The sequence below is a fragment of the Passer domesticus genome, chromosome 1 (genome assembly GCF_036417665.1).
Source record: "Passer domesticus isolate bPasDom1 chromosome 1, bPasDom1.hap1, whole genome shotgun sequence".
NCBI lineage: Eukaryota > Metazoa > Chordata > Aves > Passeriformes > Passeridae > Passer > Passer domesticus.
Genome location: NC_087474.1, coordinates 3,956,919 through 3,980,976, shown reverse-complemented (window position 1 = coordinate 3,980,976; position 24,058 = coordinate 3,956,919). Strand labels below are relative to the sequence as shown.

Here is a 24,058-nt window from a genome sequence, read left to right as displayed (position 1 = left end):
GAAGGAGGACTCACAAAACAGTGTTGCCCCAGCTTTAAATTTACTCAGGCACTCCCAGAGATGTGAAAGTTTCCCTTCATTGTAACTCAGTTGCTCACAAAGCTGTTACAATCACCAGGAGAGGTGTTCCACAACAGTCTTGTAGCATCAGTCCTTACCCCACTGCAGTATCAAATCCCCTCTGTAGAGGAAATATACTTTCCCAGGGTCAAATGAACATGACAAATCATTTAGGTTTGAAGGAGCCTCTAGTCCACCCTCCTGCAGAAGGGAGGATTAAATCCTGCTTAGATCAGATTCCTCAGCATTGCATTCAGTCTAGTTTGGCTTTTCTTTAACAAGAGATGTTTCTACAATCTCTTTGACTGTTTCTCTGTTTGACCACCCACATGGTAAGCTTTTCCCCCCTTGCTAAGTAATCAGCTCTCCCAGTTTTTCTCCCAACCTTGACATTCCACCATTCACCTCTGTACAATTCAGCTTCATCTCCTCTAGAACTTCCCACCAGACAGCTGAGGACAGCAACAATTCTTGTAAAGCTGGAGAAATCCTGCTCCCACACCTGCCCCCTAAGTCACGTTCCCAAGTCCCCTTCAGCATGGGGCAATGCTCAGCCAACACCTCGCACAGCCCTGCCCAGAGCTCCTCCCCTCCCCTGCACACACACACGACCTCTCTATTTTTAAGCGAGATCTGGAATCCATCCTCCCCTATCTGGAGCGCGGTGCCAGAAAGCCGCTCGTGACGCAGGCTCTGTTTATAATTGTGCCCCCGGGTTTTCCTCTTATGAACAATGCACACAAAACGCTTCCCTGCAAGGCTGCTCTGGAGCAGGCAGTGACTTTCAGGTTGCAGGTACCCCAAAGCCCAGGAAACCTTTAATGCCTTACAGCCCAGGCTCGGTATTCCTGTCTCTGCAGGCTCACTCCATCTCTGGATGCTTCAACTCTTTGAAAGCCTCATGCCAAAGAGCTGTGGGAGCCCTGCTCTGATTACTCATTCCAAGGACAATACAGTAATAAAACAAGAAGCTACAAGACTGGGAATAGAACTTCTTATGCATTCTTACAGAGCACAAGGCAAATACACATCTAATTAAACCAGAAATTAAATACTGGACTGCAAATTCAGACCAATCTTGCATTGTTTGGTCCATTTTCTATGAAGGCAAAGTGATGCCTCTATTTTATGCTCCTCATTTGAGGCTTCTGGTGAGAAGAGCCCTCTTGCAAAGAATGAACTGCTTCTAAAAACAAGCTAGCAAAAAAAGAAAAAAAAAAAAAGCCTACTCTCGAATTTCCAGCCAACTCAGCATGGGGTGGGAATACTCCTTTCCCCAAGCAGGACTTGGTAACAAGAGTCCATTGGATGTCAAAGTCTTGCTGGCACAAGCCCCACGATTCAGGAAGAGTGAAGTAATGCAATGTTAATGGTCCCTGAATATGTTTTTCAAGCCATCTCCCCAATACACGCCAAATTCCAAATTCTTACTACAAATGGAAGATACCATCTACAATAACAGCTACAAATAGCATTAATAAAACCAAAGGGAATTCATAACATACTCCTAGTATTGCCACAGAGGAGGCAAAAAGTCTGCTTACCTGTGGAGAGGAAAATGCTTTCACAGCAAAGTGTCATCTACTCAGCATGGGACTGCAGGAGGAGTGTTAACAATTCCAGAAGTGGAGTTAAAGCCCCTCATCAGCAGGAGGATCACTTGGGTGCTTCTAGCACTGCTCAGTGAGCTCAAACAGCAAGCTGCCTCTGAGTACTGCTGCTAGAGACACAGGGAACAGCAGCAAAACCAGTAAGGGAGAATTCAGCTGGGTTTGCTCAGTGCCTGGTTGGGAGGCCTGTGGTAAACTGAAGCAGCAGCAGAGCAATAATCCATGGCCAAGACACAAAAAAGTCACAAAAGCACAGGAGTGAGCACAGCTCCCCTCCCACAGCAACATGGGAGTGCAGACATGCACCTACCCCCAGGAGGCTCCCAGAGCTGCACCAACACAGCCACCCTCACTCCCAGACACCTTTCCACGATTCATTCCCAACACAAATTTACTGTGAATAGTATTGCCTATTGAGAGAAGAACCAGGGCTTTACATTTCTTTACAAGCTGAAGGATGACACAGCCACAGCACAATCACCTATTTAAACCCTGGCAGAGGTAGTAAGAAGCCAGGTTTAACTTGGTGCACCTTCTCAAGTCATGCAGTGTTGATCTGATCAACAGCAGAGATGGAAAGACACTGTGTAGAGAAGGGGGAGAGAAACACTTGCTAATACAGTGCAGGGAAGAAATAAATCAGAGAAGCATAAGCAAAGGCAGAAAGTGAAAGCAGATTTAACTGGAAAGTTGTGAGGGAGCCAAATTTAAAGCCTATATGGGGGATGGAGGAAAACCAGCCATCCCCACGGACTACATATCACAGCACAAGTACATACTTCATATGAAGACACCTGCACCACGTGCATGCTACAATCCTGCAGGCAGCTTAAGAGCTGAACTCTCACATTTACAAGGAGGTGGCTACCCTCGGATTTCTGATGAAAAGGCTTTAGGAACCACAGCTCAACCCTGATTTAAATAAATAATTTTACAACTTTGCATTTCCGCGTGGTCAATGTCAAGATGTCACCCCACCCTTCAGCCCAGCCTAACTCACATCACTGCATGCAGCAGGTTCACTCGTGGTTCAGCTCACCTTGAGCACAGCCCAGCGCTGGAACACTCAGCTGGGTTCAAGCCAAAGGTGGCTGCAGGCACAGTAAGACACAGGGCATGTGCTGGACAACACCCCGACAAAGGCAAGGATGGGGGGGTAATAAGTCCAGGCAGAGAATTAAGATTTTAATACAAGTGACTTTCATTTCACACCAGCACATCTGATGGCTACAGTCTGGACCTTTTACTGAAGAATTGAAGGAGGAATAGGAAAAGGCAGTTTTCACTCCTGAATTCCTCTTTGTTTCATTTAAATTGCAGGTGTATTGCTTTGCAATGCTCTCTGATCATTTATTCCAGTACACCCAGAGCTCAAGTAGTTTGAGATTCTGTGCAAGTTGTGAGGCCAAGGATTTCAAATAGTACTCACAATACAAGAGATTTCAGTTATTAAGAAACCATTATGTGTCTTTCTCAAAGCCTGAGAGTCTTTGCTCAATTTATGTCAGCACCTGCAGTGTCCAAAAGACAACTGGTATTCCAATACTAATCAAAGATGCTCAAAGAATTTCAGAGAATAAGGAGAAGCATATTCTGAAAGTCTGCTGTCCAATTAGAAATAGAGCCAAAACATTTGAACAGCACATAAACTTGCTGACAGTGAGTTATTCACCATCTTGACAAGAGCTCTCACAGTTGAGAATACCACTGAAAACCACACACCATGTCCAGAGCTCAGAGGTTTCTGCCCATGTAAGACAATGCATTTCTCAAGATTCCTAGTGCTCCATGTACAGTGGTGAAGGATGATAAGCCAGCAAAGATCACACAGTGCTGCCAGCACTTTTTTAAACATGCTTCCCCTCCAGTGGCCCATCAATACAGAAACACTTAATGCTGCAGACTTATTGCCCAAGTCTTTAATGTCTCAGACTCAAAAGGATATAAACACAAATCAAATCACTTGTAAGAAGTTCAGTATTATTTTCAGAGTTATCAGCAACTAATGGGCAATACCCCAAGCTAGGTACATCTCCCTATGGCCCCACTGAACTCTAAACTATAAAGAAATAAATGACATTGATTTCTAAGATGGAGAGAGGTTACCTACTGTAATCTAAATGACTCAACGCCAAGGTTTCTGCAGAAAGGAAGGGGAGTCTTATGGAAATCTTCACCCCACCCCACACTGCATTGTTCTCTCAAAAATATTTCAATATCTCTTAGGCTCTGAACACAGAAAAACATTGTCTGCTTTCCACCTTCGGCAAACGTTCAGGTTGAGAATCCTCACAGATTAAGCAGGGAAGCGAGAGGCTTGGAGAGAAAATGGTCAGCCTGTCAATATAAAACAGGCCAGGACTGGAGCACAGGGAGAGGAATAGTGTTGGCCATGCAAAGCATGTCAGCAAAATACGTGACAAAGTTGTCACCGGGTCACTTTGCTGCTTGATTTCATCTGCAGTCACCAGCCCACACACACAGCCAAGAGAGCTTTCCACTGCCTCCCTGTGACAGAGCTGCAGCCCCCCAGCATCAGACTGTACACCAGAGCAAGACAAGCAAGGAAAGCAAAGACCAGAGCCAAAGTCCCTGGCCACACAAGGTATCAGCAGAGGGAAGGATTGCCAGGGAGGAGCATCAGCCCATCTGACTCTCCTCCAAAATTTCCACTGCAAACACCAAAGCACGGAAGAGAGGGTGGCAGAAGGTGCTGCCCTTGGCTGAATGCCTAACCCCCTGCAGCCCTCACCTTATCCCAGATCAGTCCAGACTGGCAGACATTCCCATCATGCCTTTAATAAAACACCCTCTGGCTGTCCAAGGTACCCAGGTGATTTGGGGAACACCTCTGAGACCATTTTCCCCATGGCAGTAACTGCAGCAAGCTCCAAGGGCCAGTTACACAAGTCCTGCGTGACCTGCCACATTTACTTAAGATGCTATTAGCATGCCTAAATTAGATTTTTAGTTTGAAACCAATTATATTTATTTGATTTTGTGCCAACATCTCTGGCTAATTTAAAGGGCACTGCAGCTATGCAGTGTTAATTCTACACGATGGAAAGCAGGCTCAAACATCTCATTTCCAAACACAGCAACTTTGGTGGAGAAAGTTCATCCTTCCCTTTTAATCACTGTCAGTTGCTTTTATGGTATATGCAGCAATGTAAATATCATGCTGGCTGTCATCAGGTATTACCAAGGCTCAAAACACAGCACTGGTACAGTAGCCAAGCCAGTGTTCTCCTTTCTTCCCTCCCAATTTTTATCTCTGAAGTCTGTCTCAAATGTAATTGTCAGCTGTAGAGGATATTTTATTTGGCCGGGTTTCCACTTAACAGAACAATCTGTCTGCTTACAGTGCAGATGTTTGATAGTACCGCAGTTATTTTAGGTAAATAAGCTTTTAAGTATCAGATATATCCTCTCTCAAAGGCTATTATCCTTTCTTTCCAGCAAATATCTTGATCTAGTAAAGATTTTCTGCATCTATTAGTCCATTCAGCACAAAAGATTAGCCCACTAGTTAAAAATTACATTCTTTAACCAAGAGTAACAAGAACCATCCTGAGCATTAGGATCTGGACAAATAACTGAGCTGAGGTTGCCAGTTCATCAGGCCTCTCAGCTGTTCAAATAAGATCTGCATTGGTGAGTTGTTCAACAGGAAAACTGTTCATGCTCAAGATGCTTTTTCCAGTGAAGTACAGTTTGCTGCAAGTCCTGCAAGTCAATACCAAGGTATTTATTAGCTGTTAATACCAAGCTATTTATTAGACAGCAATTGGCATCCTCAATGACTATTTTTATTTTAGTGAAAGGTGGAACTTATGGCTTCACCTTTCAACTTGCTTGCTGCTCCTGGGGGGACTTTATTGTCCTCTACAACTCCCTGAAAGGAGGCTGCAGCAAGGTGGGAGTCAGTGTCTTCTCCCAGGTAACAAGCGACAGGATGAGAGGAAATGGTCTCAAATTGCACCACAGGAGGTTTATATTAGGAATAAGGATATGAGGAATAAGGATATCAGGAAAACCACCTTCACTGATAGGGCAGTCAGGCATGGGAACAGGCTGCCCAGGAAAGGGGTGGAATCACCATGCCTGGAAGTGTTCAAAAAAGACTGGATGTGGTACTTGGGGAAAAGGTTTAGTGGTGACCACAGTGGTGCAGGGTAGCTGACTGCACTTTGTGATCTAAAAGGTTTTCTCCGATCTGAACGATCCCATGACTCTATGATTTTATGACGACTTTGCATGGTGAGAGACAGAAAGGGTCACAAAGAAGCGGCCTAGGAAGTAAAGACATAACACATGAAATTTCCCAAGAACTCCATTTCCATTGGCAGATCTTGAGGAATCACAAACTGGAGGCATTTTTATAAACACCTTTAAGGTTTTGAGACAGCACAAACGCCAAGGTGCAGCTTTCCTGCACCTTCAGAGGGAACTGTCCTTGCAGACACAGGCTGAACATAAAGCAAGTAGTGTAAGAAAGCACCTCAGCCATGTGCAGTGCAAGACAAGGCATTCTTACTTCCCACTGTGCTGGGGAATCCATTCAGCAGCTGTTTCATCCAGCAATGACAGGGTCACAGGGAGCTTTGAGTGTTTAATAGAACGTGTGTCAGTAATTCCCCCATGTGCCATTTCCAGCACAAGCATTCATTAATTTGGTACAGGGATTATACAGTTTGGCATCAGCCAGAGCAGGGGGCTGAACTCCACCACCCCGGGAGTCCTCACTAGCTGGGTCTCAGCAAAGTGACAGGAGCTTTCTGGTTTCGTTCTCAAAATTGGCATCATTAAATCCATCTCCGTGGATTTTCAGGAAAGGTGTTTACTCCACAACAAGAAGCATGGTCTTTAATTGACACATTTTCAAGATATCAAGATAACCTAATACTGTGCTGCCTGCCTGGAGCTGGAGCCAGCCTGAAATTCCCAACTGCAGCTTCAGCTGCCCCACTTACCTCAACAGGTATCAGCTCAGAGCACAGCCAAGCTGACAATTTTGGTAAGAAAAATATTCTGTAAGTGCTCTCATCCCACAGCCATTATTGTGCTCTCTCACTTTTCAAATACCATCATTTTCCAGTACCCTCTGCACTGTTTTCAAGGCTTCCTTTTCAGAAAAGCTGGAATGAACCCCAGAACTTAAGGAAATGGACTTAAAATCCCCTGAAGACTGAAAATGAACAAGAGCCCAGCTCAGAGAGAATCAAAATTGAAAATGCACAACCTGTCCAACAGTAACTATGGAGCTTTCATCCAATATTTAGTAAACCATCAGTTTCACAAAACATATGTTGAACTGCCCCAAGAGGCAATAATCTCACACCCTGCCACAAGTACCTCAACACAATTCCTCATTCACAAAGAGTTTTTTAGACATTTTCCAACCCGACAACACCCTCCCCTGTAATGAACTGTAAAATTTATCAATTAGCTCTGCTCTAAGGCAAAAGCCAACTTCAATTCTTCCAGACAACAAGCCAGCAGAGCACACCAGTGGACAAGCCATGTGCTCAGTCAGATCTCACCAGAAACGAGGGGGGTACTCAAGGTCAAATTTTCACTCTGCAGTTTTAACTTAATTCAACTCTGTGGATGGATGAAATGGGAACAGCATCCTCCCACACAGCTTTATTAATAGCAAGGTGCTAGCAATAAGAGTAAAGTTTGTCCTTAAATTACCATTCATGACTATAAAACAGTAAAACTCTGGCAAAACCCAAGGAGAGTTTACTACAGTGAGAGATGATCACTGAAGTATTTCAATTCACATTATTCCTTAACAGCTGCTTGTACCTTTTCTTTCCAGAATGAATTTACATAGGCTCATTTCCTGCCCAAAGGAAATATCCACTGGGAGAATGCTATAAAGTCAGTCTAGCATGGAACAATGAAAAGAAAGAAAACACTAATTTTTTTTTTCTCTCCCTCGCCCCAAACTCTCAAGACAAGGCAGTTGGAGCAGAAAATTGAAATCTGGCAAAAAATTAAAACCTCATTCAGAAAAACTTTTTTGTATTCCCTCACAAATGCATTTTAATTTGACTGAGTTATCAGACTCTGAAGGTGTCGTTTCACAAGCATGCAGCACAAGCTGTATAAAACTGTAAGGGATGGGAGGTGAAAGGAAGATTTGCCTAATATGGTAATTTGGTGAGAAAGTGAATCAGTGCTCTGAATTTATTCTGCACTTCATTCACAGATGGGATCTTGAAGCCTTTAAGAGTGGAAGAGAATCATCCCCTGCAGACTTACCAGTGTGTAGAACCAAAGTGGTCTCAGAAATCCTCACAAGGCACATTAGACTCCAGTTTGATGGAGGTTGATATATAACCAAATATTTTTTCCAGGATGGAATTTCTCTTAATTACAAAAAAATTCACATTAAACAAGAATTCTGTGTGCAGTGGTGCACACCAGGAAATAACAATCTTTAAGAACCTCAGGGAGGGGTGAGAGAAAGGACTTGGAAAAAAAACTTTGCTGGTTTTTGCAGCTGTTGAGCAGTTGTTAAAAGAAGCACTGGATTTTTCATTTGTGCATTTTATCACCACAAATCTCTACCTGCTTTTACAGTGTGACAGGACTACCTAGTACAGTTAAAACCAAGAAATATGCAGGCTGTGATGATTAACATGAAAACCCCACTCGTGAGCAATGTTTCAAGGCAAACAACACGCTCAGACAAGTTAAGGGATCAAACTTAGGGCTGACAGAACCCCACACTAAGGTCAGTCCCTCCATTTATGTCCATGCACATGAGGGACAAGAGAAATTCTCACTCAGTACCATGGACCCAGTCAGGCACCAGTACCCCTGCTGCCACTCAGCTGCAGTTACACCATTTGCTAAAGTGATTTTGTCCTACTCAAGCCAGACAAGTTGGATTTTGCTCTCAGTCTGGCTCCCTTCATTAGTACATGCATTGTTTTGCCTACCAGGGGTACCACAAGTCTTCTCACACACCAAGAGCCATGACCTTCTGATGAAGAGCCTGGACTGCCTGTCAGCCAGGGACCTAACCCTGTCTCCAAGACTTTCCCATGTGGCTGCCAGGAAGAGAGACAGAGTTCCACGTGTTTTCAGAAACGTCAAGGCTGAACTCCCTTAGGTGAAGTCACAGGAAACTGCAGCGACTTTGGGAGCCAAGTCCTTCATATCTGCATCTCAGTTGTTTGATTCTAAAGGGAAGGCAGGATAATAGGCTGAACTTGTCTGGAAAGCCCCAGCATCCTGATATTTCAAAGATTTTGCAATGCCAAATTCCACTGCTCCAACAGCTATTCTTCTACACCCACAAAGCCCTCAAGTCTGTCTCTCCCTATTAAGAAAGTTTAATAACACCAAGTTTACAAGCACTCCATTAGCATGTCCACAGCTAAATTTATTGCTGCAGAGATTTATGATGGATATTGTCCATTTTTGGGGAAATCTTCCAAGAAAATTTGACCAAGACACAGTCTGTTGCAAGGCACTAATACAATTAGCAATAAGTGTTATTGCCATCATTTTAAAGAGCTCCATCTTTTATTAAAAGATTACATCTCTAGACTCTGGCTTAGTGGGCAAGCTGCTAACACTCAGAAAGAAAAGAGATGCTGCCAAGTTTAAATAGACAGAAGTTCTGGGGAAGAGTTGATTCTCTTCAAGATTTCATCAGCTGCAGAAGCAAGAAGCCTCCTAGGCATGCATTTGTCAGGCAGCATGTACACCCCTCAGGTGTGCTCAGCAGCACAGCCACACTCCCAGCACCAGCCAAGACATTTGCATTAAACTGCAACTATTTAAATGGATTCTTGAGAAATGGAAGTGTTAAACATTAATCGGTCCGGGTACCTAACAGCAACTGCTACATAGAAACCAAGCCCAGGAAAGTGTGAACTCTTCCACATGAAACACCCTGCATGTTGTTTTCTCCTTAATACCCTGGAATATCTGAAAGCAGCAGGATCTGTCTCTGCTCTCCCCTCCAGCCAGCAGGCAAGGCTAACAGCCACATATTTTTCCCAGCCAGCCTCCTTCATCCCTGCATGCTTTTTTAAGCCCTCATTTTGCTGCCTTGTGCATTTTATCCTCCTTCCTATCAGGACACAGACAACAGAAGCACTAAAAAAGGCACGTGTACAACCCAACACCTTTTGCTTTCACTTCCCAGAGGTGAAAAGTGACTTAGTTCAGCTCTAACTCTAGCAGGGCAATGGTATCAAAGGTCTTAAAGAAATGAGATGCGTCAAGTATGCAGAGGAAAGGTAGCCTGGATGCAGGATAGCTTGGCTATTCTGTTGCACTCAGGATCACACAAGAGATATTTGTCTACATCCAAGCAGCAGATAAACTGCTACTGAGCACCTCCCACTTCAATTCCCAAGCAGACCAAGTACTATGGATGACCACTCATATTTTTAACTTCTCTACAATTGCCCGAAGTTAATTTAATGTAACTTTTAACATAATATAAAACAACTAAGGCTTTTCCACCAACTTCATATGGAAAAAATGAGCACACAAAGAAAGTCTTCAAATGAATTAACCAGCCTGAGTACTGGGAATACAGTATAGGAATCAATTTTGCTCAGCAAAGCTGGGGGGGAGGAGTGGGAATCCATGAGGAAATGCTAAAACAAAACATATGGCACCAAGACTGAATCCTAAACACTCCATTTAGAGCTCAGGCAGTTCTATTTTGTACAGTGTAACATTTTTCTTGAATGGGTTTTAAATATCAGGCGTGTGAAACTGGCTGCAGCCAGCACACAGGCACCGCAGCTAGCAATGAACACCACACTCCAAAAAAAACCAAAAAAAACCCCAACCCCTAAAGTTATCATTGGACAAGAGCCTCCCATTCCAGCCTGATTTTTACATCCAAAGACCCTGATTGCTCCTGGCCAGCACCTCCAGGCTGCTCTTTTTCAACACAAGACTCCTACACAAGCATCAGATAGATGAGCATGGACATCTTGATAAAATTTGGGAGAGCAGATACCTTAATTCTAAGAAGTTCCTCTCTACCCACAAAAAAAAAAGTTCTCCCACACAGGGCTGGGATGAGCACAGACAGAAATCTAATTTTCAGCCCCAAAAGATCAACATGATCACATGCAAAGCCCAACTCCAAAGCTACTTGAACCACAGTCATTAAAAAACTAATCATTCCTAAAATGGTGACTTCAATTTTCAATTTAGCCTTGATTTCTGATGGGATAAGGAACTCCCACCACATCTGTTCATGCAGCCTGCGCTGTCCTCAACGCTGCAAAGAAATCTGTCAGGGGAGAGAGGGCACAGAACAGAGCCTGGGAGCACTCCCACCACTAATTTATCTCCTGTTTCTGGCATGGGCTGTTTGCAGCAAAGGGGATGCTCCTAAATCAAACAGCCACGGTCAGCACGGCTCTAATCTTTCCAGAAAAGTAGCAAAAGGAGAATGACCCAGTTCCAACCAACTTCACTCCTGCTCCCAGCATTTCCAAGAGGAATTGTGAGATGCAGGCGAACCTGCATGTGTGAGTATCTGATCAGCACAAGCAGCATGAGGTCGAATTTTTTCAGGCTTCAAAAAGAAGACTGCAGTAATTTATATGCAATCCACGCTCAGAAGACCAACCACCTTCACAACCACAGCACAGACTATATTCTGCTCTTTAGATAAAAATTGCAGCATCTCCAAAGGCCCTATTCACCTGCAGAGCTCTCGCTACTCTGGGGGTACATTTCACTGAAATGCTTTTTAAATTGCTTCCTCTACCCCACCTGCATTTTATGCTTTTCTAAAATGAAATCAGGTTCTCTTCTTATCAAAGTTCCTGGATTCAGAGTACCAGAAGTTATTTAAGCCTAAGGAGGCTACTCAGCAGTTATTAACACTAACCAAGCATAATCAACACGGATATTAATCCACACCTTTATAATGGCATGAGTCATCCCCAGTGCTGAGTAATCCTTTTTTATTTATATATAGTATTAGCCAGGATCAGGGGAGCAGTTTTACAGTAGAGGGTCTCTTTGCAGGTAGGAAACTTGCTTTTTCTATTCCTGCACTTGAGTGGTATGGAATCATCCATGTCCAATAAAAGCCACATATGGCTATTTTCAGGCAAAAATAGAACAAATTAAAGAACTGGAATAGTTCAAGTTAAAGAACTGGACTACAAATGGATTTCTATTATTCCATGTAAAAAAACAGCTGAGCTGGTAATCTCAAAATTTACACAAAATTTTAAGACTAATGTTTTTTTTTTTCATCAGGAAACAAGTTAAATCCTTTAAAAGCACCGGTACAAGGTTCATCTCTTTCCACACCAGAGCGCCTCTTTTGTTCCGTGCTGAAGAATCTGTACAGCTCTTCAGTTATAAAGAGAGCTAAAAAAAAAAAAAAAAAAAATCAACCAAAAAACCCTTGAGGTTTACAGGAGACATGAAGCAGGAGGCAAGGCAGTCCAGCTCAGTTAACACAGTGACATTTTGTCCCACAAATCATATACGTGCTAGGAAACTTGCGTCACATCTCCATCCAGGCCGCTGGCAGACACACCAGTGTTTGAAAGGAGTAAAGGGGGGGCAGGGGACAGGAAAGTTAAAAAGAGAAACCATATGTTTGCAATATACACATCTCAGTGTACACTCCATCACATGCCAAAATGCCAACACAACCTTTCAGTGAGCTGGCGACATCCAGAAACTCAGTTTGCAGAGGGACAGGGAAAAGACACAGAAGAAATTCAACACTTTTTCCAGATTTCTCCCCAAGTTCTGTCAGTTAACATGAGACAACACATCTCTGTGTGTCTCCCAGTACTCTGAGGCTGTGGGATGTGTGTATGCAGCAGCAAGTTCTCCCAAGAGCAGAAGTGCACTTACATTCCCTTTTGTTCCCATCCCATCCCGCTCCCCAGCTACAAAGAAGCATTTGCTCCTGTCCTTGATTACCCAGGTCCAAATCCTTGCTTTTTGCCACCACAAAACACCCCTCTGCAGGCTCTCAAAAGAAAAGGAAGTATTTCCTATGAGAAATTCAGTTCCCTTTCCCCAGGAAATTGGTGGCATGTTCTCCCCCTTCCTCCCCACACCAGCATCTCCTGCTCCTCGGGGAGGCTGAACATCCTCTGCCCCAGGGCACATTTTCCAGAGGAGATTTAAAGGGCTGGTCTGTAGGATTACATCTTCCCTGTCTTTACAGGGAGTCTCCTTCCTAAAGCACTGCTGCTGCCTCTGAGCAGAGGGAGAGGAACAAAGCCTGATCCCACAGAGCAACAGGGATTTCCAGAAGGATTTCCCCCACTCCACAGCTTTAGCTCCTTCCTACTTTTAAACAATGCTAAGAATTTAATCTCTTAAAACAGCATTTTCACAAACTCTCCAACCCTCAACAGAAAACAAGCCTCCCCACGAGGCAGAGATGGAAAGCCTGGGCATGACAGTGCTACGTCATCCAGAAACTTCAAATAAAAGCACTCCACAAAGATTACTCAAAGAATTAACCTCCTTCCTAAAACCCTTTTGGCCGGGAGCCTGCCCTGCCACTCTCCTGCTTCATTCCGAGTCTCCGGAGGGCGAGACGGGAGGCACCGACCTCAGAGTCACCTGTGGCACCACCTCTGATGTGTCACACACTCGCCCTAGAGCAATATATCCCTCAAACACACCCCAACAAAATGGTCGAGACAGCCAATAAATCAGTACAGCGGGAGGCCTTTGGTAACTGGGCAGCTTAACGCCAAGAGAGAGTGAAGAAGGAAAAAAAAAATCATTTAATGGAGAGAGCAAGGACTGGGGCCTCGAGCTGAGAACAATGAATGAAAACGCACGGCAGCAGCAAAAATCCCAGGGTAAAAGGCTCGTTCGGCGTCTCTACCAAACCCTCGGTGCAGGGACCAAAGCAGCGCGGGGCTCTAAAATTGCGGAGAGCTGAGATCGCCCCAAAAAGAACCGGGGTGCCCCGGGAGGAGAGAGCCCACGCAAGCTCTGGAGCTCACTCCCTGAGCACCTCACGCCCTGCACATCCCGGACCACACCGTGGTGGGAAGCAAAGCCCCCCAGAGCGGGTCCTGTCCCACCCACCCGACACGAGCAGACCCAGGGGAGCGGGCAGAGGCCAGGGAGGAGCCCCTGCCCGGGGAGAGTCCCCGCGACCACCACAGTCCTCTCCTGGGACGGGGCAGACCCGCATCCCCTTCCGTGGGCCCCGCACACAGATGAGGGGGGACAGCAGCCTCAGCAGAGGGGTCCCACAGAGCCTCAGAGTCCCCGGCAAGGCGGGGGGACAGATCCTCTCACATCCTTCCCACATACGTGGCTGCAGGCGGGGGAGCGGTGGTCACACACTCCCAGTCCGTGTGTGCGACGGGACCCCTCCAGCTGAGGGGCACCCCAGAGCCTCACAGCCCTCTGAGAGGGGGGACAGACCCCCCCTAAACTGAGGGGTCCCCACAGACTTTCACAGTGCGGGGGAACAAACCCTCTCGCAGCCTCACATGGCTGAGGGAGGGGGAAGCCACACAGCCGCGCTCCTCTGCGCGCTGTGTGACAGGATCCCCTCAGCTGAGAGGGATCCGACCCCCCCTTCCCTCAGCCGACTCGCACCCCCACAGCCGAGGGGCCCCCCGCACCCCCCCAAACCCCAGTGGCCGCTCACCGATGACCTCCTGCAGCTCGTAGTCATCCTTGTTGATGGACCAGGGCAGCGCGCTGGGCTCCTCGGCCATGGCCGCGCCGCGCCCGCCGCCCTCCGCGCCGCGAGGGGGAGCGTCCCCGAGGGCAGAGGGAGCGGAGAGGAGGCGCTGCGGTGTCCCGGCTGTCCCGAACCACGGCCGAGTCCGAGCCCCCTCCTCCTCCGCCTCCTCCTCTCCCGCCGCTACCGCCGGCCCAACTCCGGCCACCGCCACCTCCTGCACCTGCCCATGCCCGGAGCGCTAACGTCACCCGCGTGCGCCCCGCCCGCCACGGCGGGGCGCCGCCCGCCGCCATCTTGAGCGTGGCGTGGCGACACCCCGCCCGCCGCCAGAAGGCGACTACGCCACGGTTCTCTCGGTTAACACCACCGGCCTCAGGGGACGGGCCGGTAGGGGAGGACACCAAAGCGAAGGACGGAGGAGGAGCCCCTAAGGAAAGGGCGGGGATGCCACACACAAGATGGCGGCTGCGAACATCATCCCCGCCCTCAGGCACAGGGCGGGAGCGGGTGCCGGTTTAAGAGCAGTGAGGGCAACGATTGGCTGCCCCTGCCGGATCCGCTGCTCCTATTGGTCGGGCGGCTGTCAATCATGTGCTGGCGTTTCCCGGGTCCCCGTGCCCGAGGGGCCGGGCCGCGCTCCGGCCGTGAGGGGACCCGGAGCCTGCGGGCAGGAGCGGGGCCCGGCCCGGGCGCTGCAGGGATGCGCATTCCGTGTTTAAAAATAGTGTGGGTGTGAGGGAGCAGGAGGCCTGGTATGCTCGCAGCACCCGAGGATGGGCAGTTCTCCGCTCCACGCTGCGGTTCCAGCATTCGTGGAGATGTCTAACACCCTCATGGAGATACCCTGCATGCTCATCCTACGGTTTAAGGCTTCACACACGGAGATTTTTTTTATCTGGATGCAGTCCTGTGGTCATCGAGGAAAAGAAATTTATATTTAAAAGAGTGAGGAATACAAGGCTGAGTACATGCACTCATGAAGGCTGATGTTGCTCTCTAATATGTATACATTGAAATTGTTTGTAGTTTGAGGGTTATTTCTTTCCCTCAACATGAAAAGAGATAAAGCAGCATCTCACTATTGCAATGCAAGACTGTAACCATCAGGAGAACCGACTTGGAATCCGAGTATCAGATTTCATCCTTTCCTGGTCACTGTTCTTGTGGCCTGATGTCAGGCCCTTCTGTGGGTCAAAGAACACCAGTTACATGTATTTTTAGTTTATTAGGACAAATTCCTGAGATGCCTCTGGTGAACCAGGCTCTGTGGAGGGCCACTGCCAAAGGCATGCTCTGACCACAGTGCTTTCACTCTAATGCAGCACTGCAGCTCATTCCTTTACTCTTTTTTTTGTCTTCTACAAAAGCCCCACAGCCCCATCTCGCTCACTGCTGTTCAGGCACTCCGCAGCTCTGTCATAAGGCAGAACCTCCAACTGAAAAGCTGTTTATTTTCCTGCTTGTCTGTGTTAAACATTCCCCTGCTGAGCCATTTTTAATATTTGCTAAATATGCCTTAATTACTGCTCGGAACCGTCTCTGTGATCTTTTAACCATGTTATAAAAGGAGTTTATGTAGCAATTAGAAACAGGTTTTACCCCAGAGCAGGCACCCGGGTAGCCAGTGTCATATTTCTGATAGCTAACAGCATGTTAAAAATGGATCTGAGCCAGGCACCAACTACAAAAAGAGGCTTATACACTTAATTTTACCACATGCTTTTAAATTCAGAACCATCTTTTGGATTCTCTCATTCTGGGCTGAAAATCCTCTCCCTGAAGGCAGTGCTAAAACTCTCACTGCTTTAGACCACTGGGGTAGGATTAGGTCCACAATGTGCCTTGTTCTTTAAGAATAACCACAGGCTTTGATCAAAATTAAAATTTAAAATGTTCACTGGCAAGACCACTAGTGGCCACGTGAGCATAGAGAGATGAGTGCTACATTTTAGTTTTCCAGCTCTGCCATGAAAAATGCATTTCCATATTTTTAAACCCAGATCTCTCATTCAGTCATAGACTCCAGGTCTCATAAATTTTGCTTTTCTTTTTTTTTTTTTTAATGAACTCAGCATTTTGAGTCTCTCAAAAGTCAGGGGTTGCTGTTGCCCTCATTCATTTAGTGGCTTGTTCCAAGATGAGTCTGCTGAAGGATGAAAACATGGAGCTGGATTCCACAAAGCTTTTATTCCTTAGCCAGCTTCAGGCCTCCAAGCAGCACCTTCTCCTCTCTCATCACTTCTGCCCATCCTATTTTCCTCATTTTCTGAATTTTGCCTGTCTCGTGTAGGCTGTGAGCTCCTCAGGGCAGAGGCAATGCCTCTATTTATAGAAGAGCTGTGAAGTGGTGCTGCTGAATCAAGTGCTCTTTTGTAATAACAAGAAATTTTAGTGGAAATATGAAGTGGAAAAGCAGCTTCCTGGTGTATCCACCTCCGCTCTGGACCGGGCTTTAGGGGAGACTGAGAAGTGGAAAAACTTCAGATGTCTTTCAGGTGAGAAGGCTGCAGTCTGAGAAAAAAAAGAAATCCCTGAAGAAAAAAATTCCAGAGCTGGGTTTCCTGCATTTTTTGACTTCCAGTAAAACACCACGGGTCAGGGCAGGCGGGGCGCTCCTCCTCCATCGGTTCTGCAGCAGGATGGAGGCTGTCTCCTGGCTCCTGCATTCCACTGATATCCCGGGGCTGGTGTTCCACTGCCAAAGCCTTGGCACACCGGGCACACAATGCATGCTCGCACAAAATGCTCCCCTTCTCGGCAGCCACATGGTTTCCTGCCTTTCTGGGCCAATTACTTATTGTTTCAGTGAAACTTACTGGCACTGTCCAGCCCTTAGCTTGGTTTTTCCATCCGTGTAACATTGTAAAAATGATGTTTAATACCCATGTTGGTTTTTGATGCTCAGCACACAGACATTGCTACCTTTAGTACCCAGAAGGGGTCCTTGATGGGTTTTTCAGCAGGTCAGGGGAGGTGATTCTGCCCCTCTGCTCCAGTCTGGTGAGACCCCCCCTGCAGAGCTGCATCCAGCTCCAGGGTCCCAGCACAGGAAGGGCGAGGAGCTGTTGGAGTGAATCCACAAAAATCCACAAAGAGGAGACCACAAAAATGCTGGAGCACCTCTGCTGTAAGGAAAAAGGGAACAAACTTTTTAGCAGGGCCTGTTGCAGCAGGACAAGGGGCAATGACTCTAAACTGAAGGACTGTCAGTTTAGATGAGATATCAGAAGTTTTTTATCATAGGGGTGGTGAGGCACTGGCACAGGTAGCCCAGAGAGGTGGTGATGCCCCATTCCTGCCAATATTAAAGGTCAGGTTGGATGGGGCTCTGAGCAACCTGGTCTAGTTGAAGGTGTCCCTGGTCATTGCAGAGGGGTTGGGCTGCATGGCCTTTAAAGGTCCCTTCCAACCCAAACTATTTTATGATTCTGTGATCATCATCACAACTTCATTTACACTTGTGTCACATAAAACTAATTTAAACTCCAGTTGGTGTATTGAGGCCCTGCAGATTTCATCTTTCTGGCCATGTAGCCTCTCAGATATATAATTTTCTTCATGTTAGAGTTGAAGCCAGAGTTGCTCTTCCAGCACAGCCACGCAGAGACATTTTCTGTCACAGTTCAGCGGTGTTTGGGCCGTGGCATTTGTTGCCATGTTTATGGTTTAAGGCTCTTTAAGGCACCATAAACCTCTGTGTGTGTGAGTGCAGTGGCTCCCAGGGCTGGTGCAAACAATGGCCCTTGATGTGCCTGTGGAGCTGCCTGGTACAGGCCTGGGCTGAGGGAAGCCCATCAATGCCTGGTTTATTGCCTTCAGAGCTGGGCAGCCCGTGTCCTCGAGCAGAATGCCTGACCTTGTTCCACTGCAGAATTTGCCTGCTGTTCTCTCTTCATGGAAACACTTCCAGGTTTATTGAAGGGACCTCACTCTATCAAACTGCAGCTGATTACTTAACTAAGTACAAGGCAGTTTCCTCTCCAACAAACAAAGGCAGGCACTGCACTTGATCTCCAGGGGTTTTTCCTGGCAGCTTTGCTTTGGAGCAATGATGTGAAGATCTTGCAGTGGAGGAAGGAGCAGTGATTTCAAACCCTCCAAATGGAGCAAGCTTTTAATAATAGTTGTTTTCAAACCACAAGCTAAATTCCAGCCTAAACCACACCAGCAGGTTTTCCTAAGTGATCCCGTGTGCTACCCTGTATCTCCACCCCATCACAGAGCCATTTTAAATTCAGCTCTGAGGTCACTTTGAAGTCAAGTAGCTGAAGGCCCAGTTTTAACAGGTGAATTCTGGTTCTCACAGGGTGTTTACTGAAACCAGCTTTCACTCTGCAAACACATTTCTCATCCCAGCATGCTGCTTCTCAACAGAAACTCTGAGCTGCTCTCTAACTTCCTTCACTGAAAATAGCCCCAGATTTTAAGCTCTAGGAAACAAGAAAAGAGTTTATCTCCAAGACAAGTTTTTTTTTCTTATAAATTTCTTCTAAGTTTATGATTTTTTTAGTATATAAATTGAAAGCCATTTAACCCTCTCTGTAACAATTTAAAGCTTTGCTGCCTCCTTCCAATCTAATATAAAATCAATGCTGGGCTTGAGAAATAATTATAAAAAGATCTTGATTAGCACATACCTGAACCACCATTTAATAATCAGCCCTTGCTCTGCTCTGGTTTACAATAATGCTGTCTTAATGCCTCTTTGTCTTTACAGAAGCCAGTGAAAGACACTTCACATGCCTGTACCTCTTTTCACCCTGGGAAAGTCACAAATTCTGAGGACAGAAAGGTTTTCCCACCAGCCTCTTCTGTGGAGGGTAAATCTCCATCATAAAGCATTTTTTAAGCAGCTGACCAGGACAGGGATGAGAATGTGTTTCAGAGCTTTTCCCTGGTTCTTGAAAGTGCAAAATAAGCCTGGTGGAAGCAGCCAGACCCTGCTGGACAAGTGGATACATCTGGCCTGACTTCTGCAGCTGATGAAGGGTGGCCAAGGACTTCAATACATTCTGTGTATTTAAGACCATTTTGGCATTTTATTATTCAACAAAACACTGACAAACCCTCAGAAGGAGATTGAAGTACCCAAAGACACGTGGGATTTGTCTGCTGCAACAGCAAGAGGGTTGGCCATGGCAGGACTGAGCACAGAGAGCAGCTTTTGGAGGTGCTCCCAGGTGGTACAGCATGGATATTCTCTCTCTGGGAATGCTTGGACCCAATTTACAGCTGGCAAACATTGAAGAAATCAAATAAAACTTCTTTTGTAATGTTACAGTGAAGCAAGAAGAGTTCTCTTACAAGGCAATGAGAAGAGAAACTCTAGGAAGAGAAAGATAGGATTGAATAAGATTTCATTCATTTCTTGCCATCTGGGAATAAAATTTGTGAGGGAATACTGTTCTTATCCTTATAAATGGCCAATATCTTCTCAAACCCAGCAAAGCAGAGGGCAGGCAAGGTTTATGGTTCACATTAGCAGATTCTAGTGACATGAGTTTACAATAATGGTCTAATAGTTCAGTGTAACAGTGACTCATAGCTTATTACTGTGGTGATAGGAATGTAAAGAGATCTCATTTGAAAAAAAAATATATTTGGATAGTTCACATCCTTTCCTCCCTACTCATGAATTCCTGTGCCATTGACTGCTAGCTGCTAAAAATAGGATCCTTTTTGTGTATCTAAAGGGAAACCTAGAATCAAAGAGACAGTGGGAGGGCACCAAGCTCCTTCCACACAGGGACTTCAGAAAATATTCGTAATGAAAGCCCTCTGAGAGTGCAGGAATGTTTTTAAAAGATGGGAGCAATCTCAGACAGTATTTTGGAAAGAAGAAGGAGAGGAATTCATGAATCACAGCAGTTCCCAGCTTTGGTATTTTGCACCATAGGGGTGGGAGGTACAGGACCAAGCTGCAGCTTTGTCTTGGAGAAGCTGTTCCACTTCAGAAGCAGGAAACTCCAGGGAACAGCCCAGGAACACCCCTGTGGGCCAGGAGCCACAAGAGGAGACTCATTAGGAGTCATTTGAAGTTGTACAAGTCCCTTAAGGACAGCAGCAGGAAAGAGGATCTGGGAGGACACGAGGAAGGTATCTGCAAACAAAATGGATTATCACCACCACCCCTTCAAAAAAGAAAAAAACCCACGTGGCACCTCAGAAACAAACTGCTGAAGTGTGAAATCATGCAGCAGGGAAAGCTGTCACAGAGAATCATAAATTTATTTAATAGACACAAATTGACTGCTGCATGATTTGTGCAGATTGCTGCTTGCTGAGAAGGAGAGAGATCCACAGCTCTGGAGAGCTGAGCTCAGGCAACGCCTGGCAAAAGGTGTGGAAAGCAAAAATCTTGTCTTTGGTAATTGTACGTGTACTGAATGCTTCCTCTTCAGTAGGGAACAATTAAAATCGATGGCAGGATGCAAGGTAACAAAAGGAAATGACTGATCAATATTCATGTCTTGGAGCTGAAGACAAGGCCGTCTGCCAAGAGCAGCATGCTGATGAGACGAGATTCTGAGAGGGAAGCTGAAAAGCTTCCACTCCTGATGCTCAAAAACACAACACAGCTGAGCAGATGCCAGGTGCAGTGCTAGGAGAGGTGAAGGCACCAAGGAGTCTAGAGAATAACTGTTAGGAAAAGCAGGGAATATTAATTTTTAGACTAAATAGATTTAAAGTAAAAAATGTGATGCTTCTCTTCTTTGCCTTTGTAAAGATGTCAAAAGCCCTTTACTGATATTGAAAAATTATGGTCTTTACATACCTGCGCAAGGTTTTAGAGCTACTGAGACAGTGATATTTTAAGGCAAATGTCCAGTTTATTCTTTGGCTCAAAGCATTTGAAATCTCATTTCCCTCTATGTTTCACTGGGTGGGTTTCTGTCAAGTGCTACCAAAAATCAAACACTAAATCTTCCATTATTCAGTAGTTTTAAATCTGTCACCTACATTTCTGAATACTTTTGAAAATGTTGCTGTAAAGCTGACTGTAGGGTCTGCCATGGCCCAGTGGGACAGGGAAGAGCATGTGGAACTCCAGGTTTGCTTTCCCAGTTTTTCCCCTCCTGAGTGGTATTTGTTCCTGAGGCAACAGCCTCAGGAATGGCACATGAGCAGTTAAACACCCCAGGTCTTGCAGCTCATACATCTCATTCTGCTGACACAGCTGAAGATCAGAGCCAGAAAAATGCTGCAAAAACTTTGTGAAAGTTCACTTCCTGGTAACCCCACATTTGCCTGAACTCAATCCCCATGAATTCCTAACTAGCATCCTAAACAGTGGATAAAGACCTATTGCATCACCTCATAACTTTGATTTCATTAAGAAACCACAGAAGATTGGTAGCATTGATCCTCCATGTTCTCACTGGGCTTGAAGCAAGGGTTCTCCTCGTGGCCTGCATCATGTCACCCACTGCCTCCCTGCAGAGCCCTCCTGCTCTCTTGGCACAGGTGAATAAGCAGCCACTGCCCTGAGGGGCCAGCAGGACCCAGTGCATCATTCCCTGGAGAGACACTGCTTTACTCTATCCTTGTGGGAATGCATGGAAGGACTGAGAGCTGTGCAAAATCTGTCTGCTCAGGGGCAGTTTGGACTGTTGAGGAAATGCTGGCATGTTCCTCCCAGTGCCTCTGGGCTCCCAGCCATCACCTGCCTCCTCACTGGGGGTTCTCCGTGTTTCCTATGAAGGGGAGGCTTGGAAGCACAGGATGGAACAGCTGTGCTGTCCTTGGGCTCAGCTGGACTCACTGCACGTTGTCCTGCTCTCCAAGGCAGTGGGAAAGTGTGTGGAAACAGGAGGAAAAAGTTCCAAGCAACCTTTTGTAGAGAGCCAGAGTTAAGTGTTTCATGGACAGTGCAGATACATTCGTTCTGTCCTTCCAGTCCAGCCCCACCAAACCCACCCTAAGCAAGACTAGGAATTGGGGAAATGGGAATCAAAACCCCTCCACTGGCTGTGAGGCAGGAGAAACTCCATGAGCAGCTGACACAGCCTTCATTCTCTGAACTGCAGGGATGCATCCCCTGCCTTTGTGGGCATCTACCCAGCTGAGATAGAAGGACCAGGATGGGCAAGGACAGCCCCAACCTCTGCCATGGCACGAGCAGCTTTATCAGTGGAAGAGGATGAGGAAAAGGCACTGCTAAGCTGGGTTCTGCTGCAGAACAGAAAATGCATTGTTAGTAAATCAGACTTTGGAACTGCTTAAGACTTAAACACAGCTTCAATTAATTAACCTTTCACAGCACAGCAGAGCCCCAGAGTGAATACAACACTATTCAGTCCCCTGACTGCAGATTTTGTTGCAAAATAAACAAGTTTTTCCAGGGCTGGGCTTGATAGTGCTGATCAAGAGGTTGGGTTGGGTTCAAAGTCATCTCAAAGTCCTAGTGGGGATACGAAAATGGTTGTAACACCTAGAGAAAATTACCTTTAACGAAATATTTGTACACAGCACATGTTGTAAAGCCCCAAATGGTGTGACAGAGGTACTTTTTAATAAATTCTATGAGCATATTTCCCAGCAGTGTGAACCTTGTGGGGTTTGTTTTTTATTGCCTTATTAAAATCTGTTTCCAGGATGCTCAAGCAACATTTTTTCCAGCTATTTTTTATGCATAATTACTCTTTCTTCCCTATGTTAATTTTATTCCTGTAAATGTGCCCTCTGGACCAAGCAGTGCCTCTCCCATGGTAACACAACTCTTGTCACACTGGTGAAAATGCAGGATGGAATTTGATCCATCGAGGTCAATACCTGACCTCTCAGCCTTTCTTTCTGAAGCTGAGAACATTCTGCAGCAGTTTCACCAGGTAAAAGCTGTCCTCCAGGAAATGAGGAAATGGCACCCACATTCTTCCACCAAAGTAAAACAGAAACCTGGGAATATTTCTTCAGCACAAGGGGAATGACAGCTGGAAAAGAGCCACTGCTGCTGGACCCCTCAACCCCCCCTGAATCAGAGCTTAAATACAGGCAAGAATCATTACCTGCTCCAAACCACAGAACAGAGCAGTGTGTAACTGGGAGTGATGGGATAGCAGCACTTCCAGGGAATGGGACCCTCCTGGCAGGCTGCTCTTGCCAGCAGCCTCCATCTAGAAAAATCCATCCAGGATGGTTTCCATACTGCTGGCCATATGTTCATAGCAGCCATAGCAGAGACACGACTTCTTTTGTGGCCCTGCAAGAGGCTTAGGGTATGGCCCCTCCCATGGGGAAGAGCAGCTCGGCCTTGACCTCCAGGAATTCCTTCCAACCAACACTTCTGTGATGCAGTGATCCTTGTCTTTTCCTGTGGCAGGGCCTTGGCCTGACAGCTGCTGGGGTTCTGAGTTATTTCCCTGGCTTGGACTGACTGCAAGCCAAAGGAAATGAAACTGGCAGAATCCCCCCAAATGCTGTGCTGTCATAATCCCTGCTGGGGCCTCCAGAAAGGGTGTGGGGCAGGAGCAGCATCCCAACAGAGCCCTGGCTCCATCCCTCCAGCCTGATGGGCACGAGGGCTGAAGAAATCCAGGATGGCAACACAGATCACGAAACAAAGAAGGAGACCTGGAGAGGAACCACATGTCTGAAGTACAATTCCTTGATACATTTTCCTCCTGGCATGACATAACTCTTTCTCTCTCTCCCCCAGGTAGTGCCAACCACCCCCTCTGATGAAGTTACTTAGCCAAAACAT

General features: G+C 46.2%; 1 protein-coding gene and 1 long non-coding RNA gene across 3 annotated transcripts in view; one reads left to right on the top strand and one right to left on the bottom strand.

The window, feature by feature from the left end:
- The window catches only part of OXSR1 (oxidative stress responsive kinase 1), an 87,495-nt gene extending 72,903 nt beyond the window's left edge, over nucleotides 1–14,592 (bottom strand). Inside the window, exon 1 of one of the 2 annotated variants that reach the window (XM_064424070.1) lies at nucleotides 14,320–14,592. In XM_064424070.1, coding sequence (XP_064280140.1) covers nucleotides 14,320–14,389 — 70 coding nt within the window. In that variant the 5' untranslated portion in view covers nucleotides 14,390–14,592. Of the gene's footprint in view, nucleotides 1–1,604; nucleotides 1,657–14,319 lie in introns of those variants that run through there. The other variant, XM_064423991.1, reaches the window with a different exon arrangement.
- Nucleotides 14,593–15,012: 420 nt separating this feature from the next.
- LOC135302882 (uncharacterized) lies at nucleotides 15,013–22,896 on the top strand. The gene is made up of 2 exons (XR_010364462.1): nucleotides 15,013–16,853; nucleotides 19,076–22,896. It is a non-coding gene; the product is annotated as an uncharacterized LOC135302882 (long non-coding RNA).
- Nucleotides 22,897–24,058: the final 1,162 nt, after the last annotated feature.